At 43.7% G+C, this 18,571-nt stretch overlaps 1 protein-coding gene across 4 annotated transcripts in view; it reads right to left on the bottom strand.

Annotated features, from left to right (window-relative positions):
* LOC138510525 (zinc finger protein 813-like) overlaps window positions 1–18,571 on the bottom strand; it is a 304,868-nt gene that overhangs the window by 66,029 nt on the left and 220,268 nt on the right. For all 4 annotated transcript variants that reach the window (XM_069626241.1, XM_069626242.1, XM_069626243.1 and 1 more), the window contains one exon: window positions 17,002–17,112. In XM_069626241.1, the coding sequence (XP_069482342.1) occupies window positions 17,002–17,112 (111 nt within the window). The remainder of the gene's footprint in view (window positions 1–17,001; window positions 17,113–18,571) is intronic.

Raw genomic sequence — 18,571 nt, 5'->3', positions numbered from 1 at the left:
GACAAAAGCGAACTCCGGTGATGTTGTGAGGGGAGGGCCCCGTTGCAGTGGTGAGTGATCCGGGTTCTGGCAGAGGTCCGCAAGATGGCCGCCGGGCCTGGAGGTGCTGTAGCTGCGGGATCTGTAGTGTGGGTCCTAGGCCATTGGAGTGCTGTTTTTAGGCCAGATGGGCTGCGACGAGATGAACCGGCTGTTTCACTGTTTGCGCAGTGCCCTGGGTAGAAAGAGAGAGGCCCGTGGGTCGGTGCCTCTGGGGATCTTGTGCGGTCCTGTGCGTGGATTCGGGGAGCGTGCACTCCTGGCGGGCTTGCTAGCCGGCCGATGTCAGGGCACTCACGCACCTGTGGCGTTGGGGAGTAGCTGATGGCCCCCTGAGGTGAGCCGTATGCAGGTAGGTGGGATGGGCGCGTGGCGGGCAGTACCGCTCGATCCCGGGCTCGGGGGAAAAGGGACAGTCCAGCGGCTGCGTCCCGGTAGAAGGGTGAAGGAGAGCCGGCTGTTCCTCTGCATAAATGGGCATTTCCAACCCTGTAGGGGTCCTCAAATATCAGTTGCGGCCACTGAGGCCACTCCGTTCAGTCAAATGTGCCTTCTTATCCTTACAGTTCAAAAAGGTGCTCCAGCACGTTTCTCGGTTCATTGGTAATGTAGGCACTAGAGTTTTCCAAACTTGTGTTCAGGTGCTATAGCTATGTCTTTCAAAGCTACTGCACTCTAAGACTTCCATAGTCTTGCCAGCAGACATATCAGCAGGAGTAATCATCAGGGATAGTTGGATGTATTTCTTAGGGTCTGCCTTAACCAGGGTCCGTCTGGCTTCTTCCCTTCCCACCTCTCTGAGCTTATTATCGCCTCCCTGGCCATTCTCATTTCTCCTCTGATGTTCTGGCCCTGCCTACCATGCCAGAACCTTCACGTCCCAACTATTGGGCTGCTCTCTTCCTTTCAATCTCACCTCTCTATCTTGTTAACCCTTTTGCACCAACCTCACTTCTTGTCGCTGTTTCCTCCAAACCACCACCTTCTCTTCCTTTTACTTTGATAGGAGACAGACACAGGGATATGATCATCAGGATTCTTGATTTTTAACTCAAAGAAAACCCCCTGTAATCCTTTATGCTACAATGAATTCCTTACTATAGAAAATAATAAACAGTTGCTCATCAGGATGTCGAACCAATAAAGCTTGGTCCTCTGTCAAACCTCCGCTAACCTAATATCTGCCCTTTCACTAAAAAGAAAGACCCCCCACCACAATGTTCTCCATAGTCTGCTGCAGATCTGTAGCCTGGTAATTCCAACTGAGAAAAGATGCATCTCAGCATCCAGCTAGCACAACACAAACAGGATTCTGTCCATCCCTCTAAACAGTGCTTGGTATGTGCCCCTCTTCAGGGATGTATTCAACATGGTGACTTGCCCTGTCTGGGCCTTAGAATCATTGGACCATCCGTGCAAGCAGTGCAGGCCTTTTCTTCATCTCATGGCCGCACTGCCCGTAATACTTTCCATTGCTGTCTGGGGGGCACTGCTCCACAGCAAGATGTCCGCCACCGTGCTCCCGACCTCCATCGGGGAAGCATCACTTCACTAACCGACCTGATAGGCCTGCAACCGCTATAATGGAGGAGCCAGTAGCCAGCGGGAATGTGCAGCCGGCATAAAAGAAATGCTAACAAGCAAGGCTACAGACCCCTGTCTGGGTCTGTTTGGCGTGGCCGGCACCTGGCCTTTGTCCTGTGCCATGCTAAACTTTGCTGTATTACTAGTCTTGTTGTACGTCAGTATCCTCCAATGCCCGTATGGCGAGGGAGTCTTCCACTTGTCAGAATTACTGCTGATTTCTGAAATCCCTAAACAAGGTAAGCCAGTTTACTGCTACCTTTCTCCACACATTAGACTCTCAGTCTACCCCCATGTCCCATGTTTTTGCTGTTAGCAGATCCTTTACTGGCTTCACCTTCCACCTTTCCCCCTGTCCCATCCTGGTACATTGCTTTGGCCACTTTGCCAGCGCTCCCAAATGGCGCTTTCACTGTACCGACTGTAAACACTTTACAGCTTTATCACTTGCAGTACAAGCCACTTCTTACATGAATCTGTCACCATTCTGTATACCACTCTGTACCTGGACCATCCGACAAACTCTTCTTCTCAATGGGCTGGCAAATACCCTGATTTGACTTATCCATGGCACTTACTAGCATGGCAGAAGCACTTGACTTCCCTTATTCTCACAAGGAGCTGCACCACAAAACATTTTCTAAACGCTGATCTGGTAACCTCTGTTGCATCACAACACCACTCCTGTTTCTCTGGATTGCCTAGCTAGCTTGGCTGATGTAGCCCCTAGTCCGCTGGGTGCATCTTCTCGGCTTGTTACCTATACTACCGCTCCATGTATGTGCCTGCTGTGTGCCTGCTGCTCCACTGTGCTGGACCTAGTATGCAGTGTATTTCACACTCTTATTTAGAGACACTCATTTGCAATGTCACCGATTCCATTGCATTTGTGTTCCTGTTTCAGAATTACATATCCCATCTACGTCCTACAGCTATGTAACCTATAACCACTGAACTTGTAGCCACTAAACTGGTATGCACTGTAACTGTAACCCGACGCCTCCGCCATTACTATTCCCACACTTGCACCTTTACAAATGTTTGCTTTTTATGCCCACCGGCATATCCAAACGTAGGGCTCTGCACCATGGGTTGAGACTTTCTCGGATTTTGTCCCCCACTCTAATGCTGTTTGATGCCTACCTTCATTTCTGACAAAGCCCCCTGCGCCTTCGGGTGAGGCTTTCCCGGAATGTGCTCCTACACTTCTGCGGTTTGATTCCTACCTGCATTTCCTATGTAGCGCCTGCACAATGGGTTGTGGCTCTCCCCAGAATGCACTCCTTCACTAATATTGTCGGTATGCCTACCGACATTTCCAATGTAGTCCCCTCTACCATGGGGTGAGGCTTTTCTGGAAATTGCCTTCATGACCAATCCCTATTTTTCAACTTCATTCCTTGTCCTACACATTGTGGACTGGACTACGGCACTTGTAACTGTAACTAGCGCCTAGATGCCTCAAGGCTTTGTGCACGGCTATAAACGTAAAATAAATCAGTACAAATAACCAGTTTCTCTGATTTGTATCAGTGAATGCCCACAAAAAGTAGCTCTCCTGATTATTGCTCGGATATCTCCATTTCCAACCTGAGATAGGCTAAAGGTTTGCTTGGCCCGTCTTTTGTACTCACTCGTGTTCTCTCACCCCCTCCAGGGCTCACCCCCTCCAGGTCCCCTTCAAATGCTCGGCCTATTATGACCAAGGGCTTTTTTTAATCCGGTTTCTATTGTGGTTTCTGAGAACCCGTTCTGGGATACTCTGATCATCGGCCTGGCTTGGTCTACAGGCTCACTCAGCCCTTGTTTGATTGAGGTTTCCCTTTCTTAACCCCCACCCCCACCCCAACCCCCCAAGGTGATCAGCCCTACACTGACTATGGGCTCACACAGCCCTGCTGCGGTTGGGCTCCCACCTTCAGGTGTCTTCTTGTTGTCAGCTGCGAGTGGGTTATGGGCTTGATCAGCCCTGGTTTGGTTGTCTTTACTTTTATCCACTTCTGGGGGCTTCTGGCGATCAGCCCTGCAAGGGCTATGGGCTCACTTACCCCCTTCAGAGGTCTTCAGTTGATTAGCCCTGCGTGGGCTATTGTGTGACCTCCCGCTCCTCCACCCGCCACTCGTACAATACTGCATACCTTTTATTCAGTGGCATTGCTTGACTGGGGAGGCTATTGCTCCGGCCTTCGAGGTTCTGCATATACGTCCTGATGGTGAATGGTGCGGTTGGTGCCTTAGCTCCAGCTCTTCCCTTCTGCTGTGCAGGGTTTGTAGGCTGGTACTTCTCAGGTTACTTAGGGCTACTTCCTCTCTCAGCAGTCCTGGATTTGTGGGATGCCTGGAGTTCCGCTGCACCACAATGACTACATGGCTTTCCTGTCAGCTTTCTCCTTTGGGGGAGGGACTTCCTCTTCTGTGCTTCAGCGTAAGCCAGCATTTCCTGCTCTCTGTCCAGGTCTCTTCCCTTCTCTGGCCTGGTAGGTGTATTTAGGTTCCTCCTTGGAGTGGAGGGGGAAGAATCCATTGATCCTCAGTCCACCGAGACAGGCGGCAACTAAGGTAGGTCTGAAACCATGCCATCCACATTAAAGGGGTCTTGTACCAGGTAACCCTATTCAGCTTCCATATAACTCATGAATGCTTGGGATGGTGGAGGGAAGTACTTCTTTGGGCATTCCTTGTCCCTAAAGGAATGCAGCCCCAGTCCAGAAACTGCATCATAGACTCTAGGAGGACAAAATCCCCTACCTACTCTCCGGCTCCAGCACAACATGAACAGGAAGCAGGGAGAGATTCCTGCGCATGCATGCAGGAACCGGAGCACTCCCTGAAGTATGCCACAGTTGCTCTGAATGTGTGGGCAGGAGCCTGCACACCAATGGACCATGTAAGGCTGGGGAAGCAACACAGCCCTGCCTTTGCGTGGCAGATTAGACATACATTCTGGGGTACAAACTGTCAAAAGGCAAGAAACAGTGTTTCCCTTTGACAGCTTGTAGTAGCTGAGGGAGCGCTTAATGTTTTCACTGGGGTGGCTTGTCCAAAGTGGGTGGGCCGACGTTGAGTTACCCAGCATGGATGTGCAGCCCTTGATAATATGTTTATTTCCGTTTGGTCATGCAATGTGCATTTTTACTGTACTTTATACTTTGAAATCTTTACTTGACAAGCCCTTTGACAGGCAGTTCAATCACTGCTTGCAGGGGGTAATGTCATAAGTGGTGTGCTATTTTAGATGCCTTTCAGCACATCTGGTGTGTTTTTCTTTTTTGTGTGGCTATGTTTTGCCCTTATACCTGCCGCACACTTGGATTCAACATTTCACGGTTTTAAACACATGTTTTTATTTAGAACACTTGGTGGTGACATTCCTATATACAAACACGCAAGAAATACATATATAGAACTACATAGCATCTTGGTTTGTGCACTGCTAATTTTCATTCTCATTTGAGATTTCCGCAGACTTCCAGCCTTCCTCCCCCTCTCAACCCCTCTTGTCCTTAAGGTATTGGTGAAAATCAGACCAAATGACATTGGGGCTACATCTGGCAGGCAACAAAGATATATAGACCACCTCCATATCATTTGCCTAATCATGTCCTTCATCCAGTCTCCCATTGTGCAAGGCCGTTTCAGTTTTTAATCCAGTAGTATATGATTCCTTGCCAATAGCAGTCCTAAAGTCAGACATCTACGCTTTAGTTTGGGCAACTTTTCAATAAAGCCCAATATGCACACTTAGAGATACAACTGTACGTTCAAGTTAATCAGGTTTAGAAGAGTATGACACACTTCCCTCCAGTATGATGACGGTTTAGGGCATGGATATAACATATGTAGTAGATCTGCATCATCACTGTCACACCTGGGGCAACTGCCCCGAACAATCTGGGGTAACTAGGCAAATCTTGGACAGGGATTAGTGCAGTGTATTAAGAATTTTGAATTGGATAAGCCGAAACTTGGAATTGTATGAGCTTTTCTTTGTCAGACGACAGTATAGCTGCCATTGTTTCTCATAGAATTCCACATTCAGGTCCCTCTCCCACTTCATTTTGCAATCAGGTCCCATGAGTTTCAAGTCAAAAATGAGATAAGCCAGCGTTAATGCAGTGTGCATCTGGAAGATTTGACCAGCACGCTCTAAAGGCGGACCTCATTCGGTTAGAATACATCAATTGCCGAGGGGTGTCCCCAATAAAACTTTTAATTACATCCCAATTTATAAACTTACCCAGGATGTCAAAATAAAACAGTCACAGTTGTGTCCAAAAACCTAATTCCGACCCGAACACTAATAACATAAATCTAAAGTGCAAGGAGGTTCCCTCTCAAAAGGTGATGATGAAACTCCTTCATCAAAATGTCAATGGGCCTCATTACAAGTTTGCCGATCTGGTAACAATGGTGCCGGTAAGCTACTGGCACCGTTGCTACCAGACCTGCAAACTATGAGGTCTGCGAGCGGGTGCCTTTCTGCCCGCCAGGTCTGACCTGGCGGGTGGAACAGCACCCGCTCGCAGACCTTGATGGATGCACCGGCACCGTTCATGAATGGTGCCGGTGCATCCGTCCTCCCCATTCCCATTGAGTCCAATGGGATTCAAATGGGAATGGGAAGAAATATTTTCTGGGTCCTGGGAATGGGCAATTACCGGGTCTGTCGGGGCTGTAAATAAATCGCACATTCCCGGGCGCCCGAAAATTCATGACTCCGGCGGCAGCCGTGCCAGTAATTACCAGCACGGCTACTGCCAGAGTAATAATGACCCCCAATGAGTCTCTTCCAGAGAGACACTGTTCCAACGTCCAGGAGATGAATCCTTTCCCTGGATCCTCGCTTGTTCCACTTCAAGCTAGCAGTTGGTTTTTGGAGAAAACAATATTTATTCCACCAGTGACCTTACCTCTTTTCCCCTGGGTTTTCCACTCTTTCCACAATAGTTGGTTTCCAGTTGAAACCTGGTTCCTCGTTTAGTCGCTGGGTAGATCTGGTTTCTTTTCCTGTTGGGTCCCAGACCTGCTGTTTGCAACCAGCTAGGTTTATTCTCACGCCAAGGATTTTCTTTAGTATCTTCTCTCTCTTTAAGGGTCGACAACGCTCTTATTCTCTTGGTGTAAATATGGGTGGGAGTCCCAGACCCAGTACATTTCTTTGACAGCCTGGTTCACTCTTCAGCCAAGCCTGCATTTCTTCCGTCTTTCCTTCTCTTTTTAGGGTCCTTGACCCTATTATTCTCTGTCTTAAATATAGGTGCGAGTACCAGGCTCACAATTCTCTGCTTGAATAGCTTGGTTCTCTCTCCTGCCAAACTAAGCTTTCTCTTGCCATCAATTCTCTGATAATTAGGGTATCTGAACCTCTGTCTGTATTTCTCTCAGGGTCTTAGCTCGCGTTACTCTCGGACCTCCAGGCTTTCTAACTCTCTCATTCAGTTCTCCCAGTGTTTCACCCCGCTTCCCCGGACCTCCTGTGACTTCCTGCCAGCCCACGTACCTTTGTTTACGGTTTGTGTCTTCTGGGCAACGGTACTCCTTCTCGGGGCTCCGGTAGCGTTCGGGTTAGTTTTCGAGTCAGGCGTTACTCAGTGGCATTCGGTGTCCTTCTCGCAGTCTCCTCTCGGCTTGGCATTGCTGCAGAGACTGTGGGACACCCTGTAGTCTGCTAATTCTTTTTTTTTCCGCCCCCTGTCCCACCCTCCCGAGTGTGATTAATGGCCGGTCTTCTGCATTGACAAGTCAGAGATCTGAAAGGGGCCTGTGCACCTGGGGAAGTGGAGGCTAATAGGCAAATTCAAGTAATAATTGGTATCTTTCCCCTGCTCCACTGGTTTCACTGTGATGCTGTTGTCCAGCCCTTCCAGCCTCAACACCAGCTCCTGTCCAGCCCAGATAGAGCAGGTCCACTTGTCTTTCAGACACACAACGCTATCTCTTGGGGGGAGTGTTTGGAAGCGGAGATGGTCGAGATGGTTGATGCTGGCTCACATCAGTTCCTGTGTGCTATTGGCGAGTCAAAGGCTGACAGGTTCCTGTATTTATCAGGGCAGCAGGGCCAGTGGCCCATTAACCTCCCCTGCCTGGGGTAATACCCTTCATGATAATTTTGAGCACCTAAAAACTTTGAAAATGGTCCTGTAAAAACATAATACACACTTATTTGTTCTCCACATATTTAAGAAAAATACATGTGGACCCTGGGGACATGACCCTGGAGAGATCATTTTAACCCAGAGTCGCACCCACTTAATGTCCACCACCACTACCATGGTGGAAGGTCACATTTGTTACAGGAATTAAAAGATCACAGATTATTGGCTTACACACTGGCAGCTCTAGATTCTAAATCAATAATTATTTAACACACGTATACCTGCTATTCAATTGCATTAGTTTCACTTTCTCAATCATCAGCTAGGAGAGTATAACCTCTCCTACAGCCTACTTTATCTGAATATGTCCTAACCAAAGTCCCTCCTTTTTATTATAGTCTACACATCAAAAACAATGTGGCTCAATTGTATGAGCTTTTCAGGCAGTCCCTTCTTTCTTCCCTTATCACCACCACAATGGAATTCCTGCGACCAACAACACTCAATGTATAGGAACACATACTTAAACTGCTCACCATCTTTGTGCCATACATATCATTCTCTGTGCCTTTCACTGGTGAACTATTGCATTGCGACTGCTAGGGGTGACAGTCCATAAATAAGGTTCTGTGACGAATCAAAGGTATTTGTCCCTTCTCCCCAAGAGGAGCCTCCCCCTTTGAGGCTATGGAGGTACGCCTGCTCTGCAAGACCCTCCTAAGGGGTCTGGGCAAGTGGGACCTCACTGGGAGAAACTCCCTAAGCCACACAGAATAGTAGCATACATGGGTCTATCTACTACAAAGACTAATGTAACATCTACAGATGTGGTGGAGGGTAATGCTGGAAATAACCTGCCAGAGAACGAAAGGAGAATGTCTCTTTAAAATGACTGGAGGAGCATGGAGAATCAGAGACTATCCTATGCTGGGGACGCCCCCTGGCGTGAGCACGCCTTGGAGAGGCAGACCTGACATGACACACAGAGCCTACAACTTTGACAGAGCTGCTGAAAGCCAGAGTAAGATGCTGGAGGCCCGGTGTACTCAACCACGAAGTAGCTATTGTGAAACAGGAAAGCAGAGTCCCGTGTCATGTGGGTGGCGAGACCACATCCATATCGTGTTGGGCAGGATGCCTGACGAAACACGCTGAGACTATCCGAGAAGGCAACTGGCAGAACGAACAGCTTCCTAACTTTAACCCCCATTTATGGCAGAAGGGAAGCTGCAAACGGGAGACCAATGAAAACTCAGAATGAGAACGCAACTGCGAACGCGAACAGCTTCCCACTGTCAATCTCTGTATACGGCAGAAGGGAAGCAGAGAACGGTAGCATGGCGAAACCAAGGAATGGGAAAGGCAGTATCGACAAGCATCACCCGAGCAAATGGCCTGCAACGTTCCCCGACATACGGGGAGGTAACAGTGAGAATGGGAGAAGAGGGAACCCACTGGGGCAGACTAGTACAAGAAGAGAACCTCATCCCAGTACTTGTGACAAGTTACTTAATATAAACCTGTATATTGGTTTAGCCGCGATACTCTGCTGACCGTGCTTTCGTTGTGTTCTTTTTCCTGCATCCAGCACTTTGGACTACTGCATCCACAAGGTGACAACTGCTACCAGGGACATATATTGCTTATTACAATATATATATAAACCCATCTCTAAAGCCTTTATTCTTTACAGGCTTTGCTTTAACCCTCTGATGGCAGGACTATAAAGCACTTGACCCACGCGCACCGAAGCAAGTACCTGGAAGTACCGCTTGGCCGCTTTGCCGCGCTTGTTGTGCTGTTGCTTTAGCATTCCAGGACGGTGCTTCCCGGTACTTGCCTGGTAAAACATTTTTCCTCTCCTTTTTTCTGCCCACCCCACCCCCTCTACTGTTATTTTGACTCCCTTTCATTAAAATGAAACAAACAGTTTCTTCGTTGATAACAGGAATGCCTTCACAAACTGAAATTCAAAGGAACATAAATGGGGCAGCTTTTGTTTCTCCAGAGCGGCCCTTGAAACGGGTTTGTTCCTCCTCCTCCCCGTTGATTGGTAACGTGCAACTAAAAGGCGCCCGCAGGAAAAATGATCCAAATTCCGCAGATATTCGCTCCTTTTGCCAAGAAAATATTGCGCATGAAAGTGCACAAGTGAAAAATGTCTGCCGTTTACCAACAGAATCTACTGTTCCTTCTTTGACTGATTCAGCAAAACTCCCATCTTGTGTGAAGAGAAAACATGAAATGGCTACAGCTCAAGATGCTACTGGAGATAACTTAAATGTACATTTTCCTGCAAATGCCTCCACCTCTGTTGTCTTTGCTAAAGAAAATATCTCTTTGTCTGATAGTGCCCTTCTTTGTAGTGTATTGACTGGAGCTGGAGTTATTCCCATCTGCAAATCAGGTGTGTGTATGTCTGATGATCCAGCTATTATTGATCTAGATCCCAATGCCACTGAATTTTCATCTCATACCTTGCCAGAAATCTATCTGGATCACCTGACTTATTTATTAATTTGTGCATTTCGCAGTCTGAAGGAATTAGCCTTTGCTGCTCCCACTCCATGCAGAATGAAACCCTCTGCTCCTCTTCTTCCCTCCTTAGACAAATCGTCTGTCTCTTCAATTACTGAAGAGGTAAAACTACACTCTTCGAATGGCCTCACAGAAATAGCTCTAACAGCGATAAATCTTGCAATACAATCTTTAGTGAAACTTTTGAAACACTTGATACAAGGCTTGCCTCTCAAGCCGACCAACTTGAAAAAATGTTGAACTGGCAACATTCGCACTCACTCTCCCAAACACAAGCACTAAATAATCCCAAGTTATCTGCACAAATAATACCACTAAACAATGTGACATCTCTGCTGCCACAAGAAACTCTAGATCCAAATCATATAGGATCAGAATTTCATGCTGTACCTTTGATACCTGCTATAATTGTAGAGCAAACAGAAGATGTCCCTAAACCAAAACCAAAAACCTTGGAATATGATTTAACTAAGATTCGAACGAACACGAAAGAAAATGCAAATACAAATTACGCAGTGTTCTTAGGCCCTTGTGAAAAAACAAAAGATATGACAAACAAGCCAAACAAAAAAGACTCATTATCAAAATCAAAAAAGAAATCGGAGAATGTTAAAAACATCAAAAAAAAATCATCTTCTCAAGCTAAACCTTTTATAAAGAACTTGTCTCAATCTAAATCTGCAACATCGACTGCTTGCAAAGTTATTACAGAAAAATATGAGCTACAAGCTTCTTTAAAGAACTATCTACAGCCAAATGAGTCTAAAAGATTGACCCAGTACTACCAACCATTAGTTGATCTAGTTGCTGCTTTACCGGTAACATCGGAATTGAACAAAAACATCTTCTCCCGATCTCAATTCCTCAAGGGCGGAAACTGACATTTGCATGTCTCGCCAAAGCGAAATTCGTCAAGCAGTCCATGCTTATGTGAGTAATCACCTTGTGCAAAAAGACCCAATTTTCACCCCACATGACAAGGATTGTCGCATTTCAAATAAAGTACCCGATGCCCAAAGAGCTAAAGAGCTTTTATCTCTTCCTAAAACCAATTGAAACTTGCGACCTGACGCACAGAGTTCAACAGTGCATGTACCAGCGTGCGAGCAATTAACCAATAATGATCTTACTAAATTAAACTCTGAACATCCAAAAAGCAAAGTGATAATAGAATCAGACTTAAAATTGCTCATTAAAACAACCGTCTCACAGCTGATAGAGGAAATGCGCATCCCAAAAAATCAATTAAAGTCGCCTTCGGCAATGAATATAAATCATCAAAATAAACCGAAACAAACCACCAAAAGACCAGCTATTCACTCTCTTGTCCTAAAATGGTGTCCAGCTCCATGTACCCAATACAGTTTGAATAGAGCTTCTGTTTTCCAAATCTTCAGTGAACTCCCGGCACTGGACGATATTAGTACTGTTGACTTGGAGCTGGTCGAATTTATAAATCCATTAAATAGAACGGCTGTCATTTTATGGATAAACTCTAAAGTTGTCCTCAATACCTTATGGATAGTCAAATCCCAACTTTTGGAATTGGGTTTTGAAATATCATCATCCCTTAATTGCTCTGCAATCCAAACACCTAAAGAGTCTCCTCAAGTGCCTTCTGTAACAAATGATAAATTCAAATCCCAATCTACATTAACCACTCACTGCAATTGCAGTACACTCAAGAACCAAAATGAGCTAAATGATACAGATTCACTAAATTGGTCCCTAGTTAGTTGGAGCTCTAGGGGTTTCAAACATCTGATTAATAATCGGGATTCTACGTTGATAAATTACGATATCATCTTATTGCAAGAAACCTGGTTACTTTCCTCTCCTATCTGGAACAATTACGACATCTTATCTGTTCCAGCGAAAAAAGCCAAACTAGGTCGTCCCACTTCAGGGCTCCAAATAGCTATCAAACAGAGCACTCGAATTGCCTTGACAGACTGGTTCTCTCCAAATTCCTTCATTCAAATGGTCAAACTATCGAGAAATCAAACAACCTATGCTGTTATAAATGTGTATTGGAATCCGGAAGGAATAGACGACGACAGGTTCCTAGAATCCATAACCGAAACTCTGGATTTGATTGCTCAAGAAAAACATTACTGAATCTACATTGTCTAGATCCAAAGCGCTTCCTAGAACGCTGTAGACTATTAAAATGGAACAATCTAACCAAATCCATAAACTTGTTTATGCTCAATGGTGCCTGGTCGTCAGATATTCCTCCCGTTGCCACCTGGCACAAAGGAACCAGTTCGGCTGTTATTGATTTTGTATATGTGGATGTGATACTATTTTCCCAATTAACCTCCTTTAATGTAATACACTCTGACTTAAGCGACCACAACAAGTTAAGCTTGGCGTGGATCCACAGGAACATGGAGAACACATCCCCTTGTGAAATTCATCCAGGGCAAATAGTGGTTAACACTGCCAGGAACAGACTTTGATGGTCAGAACCATCATTGAATGCATTCAAGATATGTTATGCCTCAGAAGTTGTATGAGTGAGACAAGAAGAACACACATCTAGTTTGATTTATCCAGAACTAATGCAACAGTTTCAATCTAAATCCATCCAGATGGAAACTAAACAAACACCTCATTTGCATGTTCACAATCATGAAGTTCAACGTATGAAAACATATGTGAGATACCTCAAACGCAAAGCCATGAGTTTATCCATAGAGGAGCAAGTCAAAGTCCTAACAAGGATTAACACAAACTATAAAAATTGGATAAAAGGTACAAAACCCAAGTTATACCAAGAGGATGGGAACCAAATGCTTAGGAATTTATCCAGTAAAAATGCATCTCAAATTTGGGCGCTGATAAACCAAGCAACTTCTGGAACACAGGTGGCAGTTTAAGCGAATATAATCAAAGAACAAGACTACATTGACTATTATAAAAAAATATACAGTCTTCCAGTCTCTGTCTTATTTCAGAGAACTCAAACAGAGGAGAGGCCCCTCGAGCTCAATTATGATTGTGATGACATTTTATAATACATAAATAAAAGCAGCCATTCCAGGGCCCCTGGCCCTGATGGTTTATCTAATGCAACTTTGAAACAATATCCAGATATTTGGGCCGACATCCTTAAAATCATGTTTGATAATATATTACTCACTCAGCTCATCCCAAATTCCTGGACTGGTTCAATCACCATACCAATTTATAAGAAAGGTGATCGTGCAAACCCAGCCAGCTACCAACCAATATCACTTCTTGATGCTCCTAGTAAAATCTTTGGACGCATCATACTAAAGGAATGAAATAAATGGTCATTACATGAAGGGAAGAGAGATCCTCTACAATCAGTGTTTGTGAGTGGGCTTGGCACGGTGCCCAACATGATTGCCTTAAGCATGATACAAGACCAAAGTACCACAAGAAAACGGCTGTTATATTTGGCTTTCATAGACTTCCGAATGGCTTTTGATTCAGTTGACAGAAACCTATTATATACCAAACTAGAAGCTCATGGATGCCCATCATCTTTATTAACCTTGATCAGACTACTACACACAACACCACTATGAGAATTAGGCTTACATTTGAAAGCCTATTGTCAGCGGCTTTTAGAACTTTACGTGGCCTAAAACAAGGATGTATCTTGGCTTCTATACTGTTTAATCTTCTCATCCTTGACATGGGCTTATTCTTTCTTCAAATCACATCAGACTCTCCTAAATTAGGGTCCCAGCGTATACCGTGGATGCTATACGCTGATGACCTAATAGTAATGTCTCACACTCCAATTGTCTTGCAGAATCTATTAAATGCATTAACCGACTTTGTTAAATCAAATAATTTGACCATCAATTTGGAAAAAACACAGGTTCTTGCTTGTAAAAATTCTAAAAGACGTAGACAGTCTAATCATGTATGGTATCTCCAAGATGTTCTGCTCAAGGTTGTTAATGAGTATAAATATTTAGGAGCTATTGTTTATAATAACCCTTCACACATGCTGTACCATGATACCCTTAACATCAAGATGAATAATCTAATATCTCAAGCCAAGATTCTGAATTATAAATATGCTAAGTTCACCTGCAAACATGTGGTATTATTTTACGAGCTGAAAGTCATCCCTATACTGCTATACGGAGCAGAAATAAAAATTAAACATTCAGACAAAAGTATGGAATACTCTTGAAGGCCGTTTCTGGAAAACAATCTTGCATTTACCCAATTCCACTCCACTGCCGATAATTCACTATGAATTGGGTTTAGTGTCAATGACAGCTCGCTTAAGCTGGCGTATGTGTAATTTCTTTCGTAAATGTCTACTGGGCCTTGAGGATAACAACATTCTAGGCACAACAGCCCATTACCTTATAACTTCTAAGAATAATTTCCCAAAGAAATGGCATGAAAATGTTTTAGAAACCAATGCTAAAGCCGACATAACTCTGACTCTATTATTAGAGAATCCCTCTCGCGCTAAAGTGAAATTGTATCAGTGGGACTGGATCCAAAATGAATCCATCTGCATGACTTACAAAGATTTTGACACTAACTGGTTTGGTCACAAAAATCTGCGGGTTATGACTTTGTACCTGCTAAAATGCCCTTCTAAAATCTTGAGGCAAAAGTTTTTAATGTTTAGGCTAAATCTGTGGCCTACACGAGAAATCTTAACACGTCGAAAGAAAATTCCACCAAACCTGAACGACTGTCGTTTTTGTCAAATAACTACGGTTAAAGAAACGTTGCAAGATCTAATAATAAGATGTCCAAAATTACTTCCACAGAGAATGGTATACTTTAAGAACCTGGTTTGCATGTACAGTGATAAAAGTGATGATGAAATTTGGCGGGTTTTATTCTCAACAACTAGACTAGCACTTATGAAAGCTATAACAGTTTTTAGATTGTATCTTAACAGTGGAAATCAAATTCTAGTGAAAGAATAATGAAGTTATTAATGTTTCTTCCTATTTGCCTTATAATGCTAGTTTTGTTCCATTGTATCACAAACATTTTTCTTCCTCCTTTTTTCTTTCTTATCCCTACATTCTTCCTCTTTTTAGAAAATATTAACTGTTTTTATTATGTATGAACTAAATGTCTGTATATTGTTTTGTATTTGAAAAGTTGTTTAATTTCAACTAAATCAAATAAAAATAAAAAAAACCTGTACAGTTGGAACTGTGTAAAGCTGATAAAGAGGAGATTGAATAACCCTGTGTGGGACGTCTTTGAAGACCCGAACAAATAACTGATAAAGGAGGGAAATTATCATATGAGCACCAAGATGGAAAGGGGTGAAATTGTGGCATGAAATCTTGTACTAAAGAAAGACAGTCAAGACTATCAAGTAAACAAGATAGTTACAAAGATAACCCAGGAGTGGGGAAATGCCAAGTGGGAAGAAACCACAGCAAAGCTGAGAAAGCCTGGATCAATTGGTTATGAGAGGTCTAAAACCTCCACCAAGAAGGTGAGAAAGTATTATAAGGGAAATTGTCACAGATACATCACTAAAGAGAGTACAAAACCAAAGACTTTGTAGAAGAGCTAAGAGAGTTAATCCAAGGGATAAAGAGAGACTATTACAGAAGATCCTGCTAGACAAGCAGCCCAAGGAATAGCAATATTGATACTGAGAGACTGTCAGAAAATACTGGCACACCAGGAAAATCAAGCCACTCTCCTGGACCCGTTTAAGTTACGTATCTTAGTGGTAGGGTCAGGTAGAATTAGATTCGGACCAAGGACCTTTCTTTTTTTGGTGCATCCAGATGACAGACGAGCACCTACCTATCCGTTACATATGTAGGGAACTTCCTCTAGAAATAAGGGAAAGATAGGCGGTCCTTAAAGAGCCCAACCATAGTTCCCTGAGAAATAAATTATTCTTAAGACATTTGGTGGGTAAGACTGGTTTATGGGTTGAAGGAGGTAGAGATAAACTGTAAAGATTTGCCCCCAATACTCAATACCCAATAGATATATATCAGCAGCCACCAAGAACCAAGTTCTTAAATAACAATGTGGTGCAGCTGTATGGCCTATTTTGATGTGCTGTGAGAAGGTTGCCTGCCAGATTGTGGAAGCTGCCAGGGCAGTGAATCAGGATGCCAGGTTCCACCCACGGCAAGTCACTGCTGGTCCCGGGGACATTAAGGAGAGGATCCCCTTGTTACTTCATGCACCAACATTCCATTAGCATTCAGAGATGTCCAGCAGGACAGGACAACATTCATTCTACATAACAGTTTCATAAAAGTACTGTGTGATCCAACACTTTTTCAAAATATGAATCCCTGCCTGCATATGAGTACTTCTTTGCTCCGTATGCATATCTTCCACATGTCTAGGGTCTTTGGTATGTTTCAGGCCCTCCAATGCGGACCAACACATTTAAAATGGCATCACGTATCACTCTCAGTGGTTATAGGTCAAGGATTCGAATGTAAGGGATCGAATGACAAAAGGGTTGAATCAAAAGGACCTAAAACAAATAGGGTCAATTTTTTTTATTTTATTTTTTACATTTTTCTTAGTTGCTTCCCCCGCAAACCTTTTTTGGGGTAAAATCCACTTTTTTTTTTTTCGAAAACAGAAACTCAAAAAACAAGTCTACCTCTGGCTGCCTGAAAAGGTTTAGATGATTTGACCTTGTTGGTAGCGGATGCCTTTTTTATTGTACAGGGTAGAGAGATGACAGTGCAGGCATCTCATCCATTCAATTGAAAGTCTATAAATACTAGGTACTCACTTGCTGCACTCCCGGTGCTCTGAATCCTCTCGCAAATTTGATGGTCAACGGAGTAGACATCTTCCTCTTGTTTTATGCCGAATGAAACAACTGATGGGATCACCACATGACCTGCAGTGGACGTTAGCATCAGAGTTTAACAACATGCCATAGTCAACTGTAGAACATTAAACATGTTTATAATGTATAAAAGAAACCACATTTTGCAACATGCTCCAACAGAAGAGGGCAAGGTGCAAGGGGGTCGATTCATTAGAATGCCAAGTTTTTAATTTAAATGACTGCTTACACAAATTTAGTTGTGGAAAATGTTAATTAAATGTCAATATTTATTTAAAAGAATCCACCCTGCGCCGAGAAGCCTGTCTGCACACGAAGCTCAAGGTACCTCATGATTGGCACATTAATCAATGGAAGAATGGCTACTCCTATTTATATGGGAGATTTGTGGAGTGCCACACAGACCAAGGTTAATTACTGCTAAACCAGATGTCTGGGGTTAGTGGTGAGACAAAGGAAGGGGGACAATCGAGAACTTAAGATTTCACTTGGGAAAAGAAAAGTATTAAGGGCCTTATACAAAAGGCTAAGTGTCTTCAACCACTAAGTTGAGCGGCAAGGATGGCAAGGAGAGGGCTGCTTGCTGTCACCTTGTGCAGTCCTATCATTATCACATTTGGGCATTATAGGTATCTCTACATTGCACCTTGCTTCCAATAAATACAAAAAGAACATGAAAGAAATACTGGTTGCAAATTTCTACTGAGCAAAAGTGTTAATAATATCTACAATATAAGTAAATGAAATATGGAAAATTACAGTCACTTTCTAAATTGCTTGCTCCTACTCTGCCCACCCCTTCATTCTTGCTCTGGTCCTTTCCTCAATGCATCCTGCTCCGATACCAGCGGTGGGGGCACAGTTCACCACTTTACAGACACGTGTCAATGCTGCAGAGCACTGCAGTAGTAAATGATACGGTTCCCAAGACTACAAAGGGGGCTAATAATCACTGAGAAGTTAGAGGATATTACTCTGTACACTTTTATCGAATGATATATGCAGCATATGATGTGCCAGAAATTAGTATATATTATTATTCTCTGTAATGCAGGTCAAATTCACATCTGGGCCTAACTCTGCCTGCATTTTTTTGAAAGCCTGGAACTGGCTATAAAACTTTAGAGATGCTGTTTTATGTCCATCTATTTAGAGTAGCTGACACAAGATTACATGACTGTGGTCAAAACACAGAGCTCTCTTTGGGTCTTTCAAGACACATTACAGTATAAACATGGGCTATTGTAAAAGTATTCTTTGAAATGCAGTGCTTTATGGTTGGTTCTAAGCCACCTATAAGAGCAAACCTCTTACTTCATCCAGGTCTATAACTCTCTGGGGTCTGGATATTTTTACTAGAGGCAAACAGAAAAGCCCCACTTGGACACATTTGCCTTACCACCTGTCATGAGGCACCACTTTGTGAAGAACCTTATATTTTACGTTTTGTTCTGCACAATGTCACATCGATGATGGGGATCAATGAACAGGCCAAGAAGGAAATTAAGTT

Source organism: Ambystoma mexicanum, chromosome 6p (genome assembly GCF_040938575.1).
Source record: "Ambystoma mexicanum isolate Mex_15411 chromosome 6p, UKY_AmexF1_1, whole genome shotgun sequence".
In the NCBI taxonomy this organism is placed as follows: domain Eukaryota; kingdom Metazoa; phylum Chordata; class Amphibia; order Caudata; family Ambystomatidae; genus Ambystoma; species Ambystoma mexicanum.
Note: the sequence above shows the minus strand (reverse complement) of the source record. Positions and strands in the feature narration are given on the sequence as shown.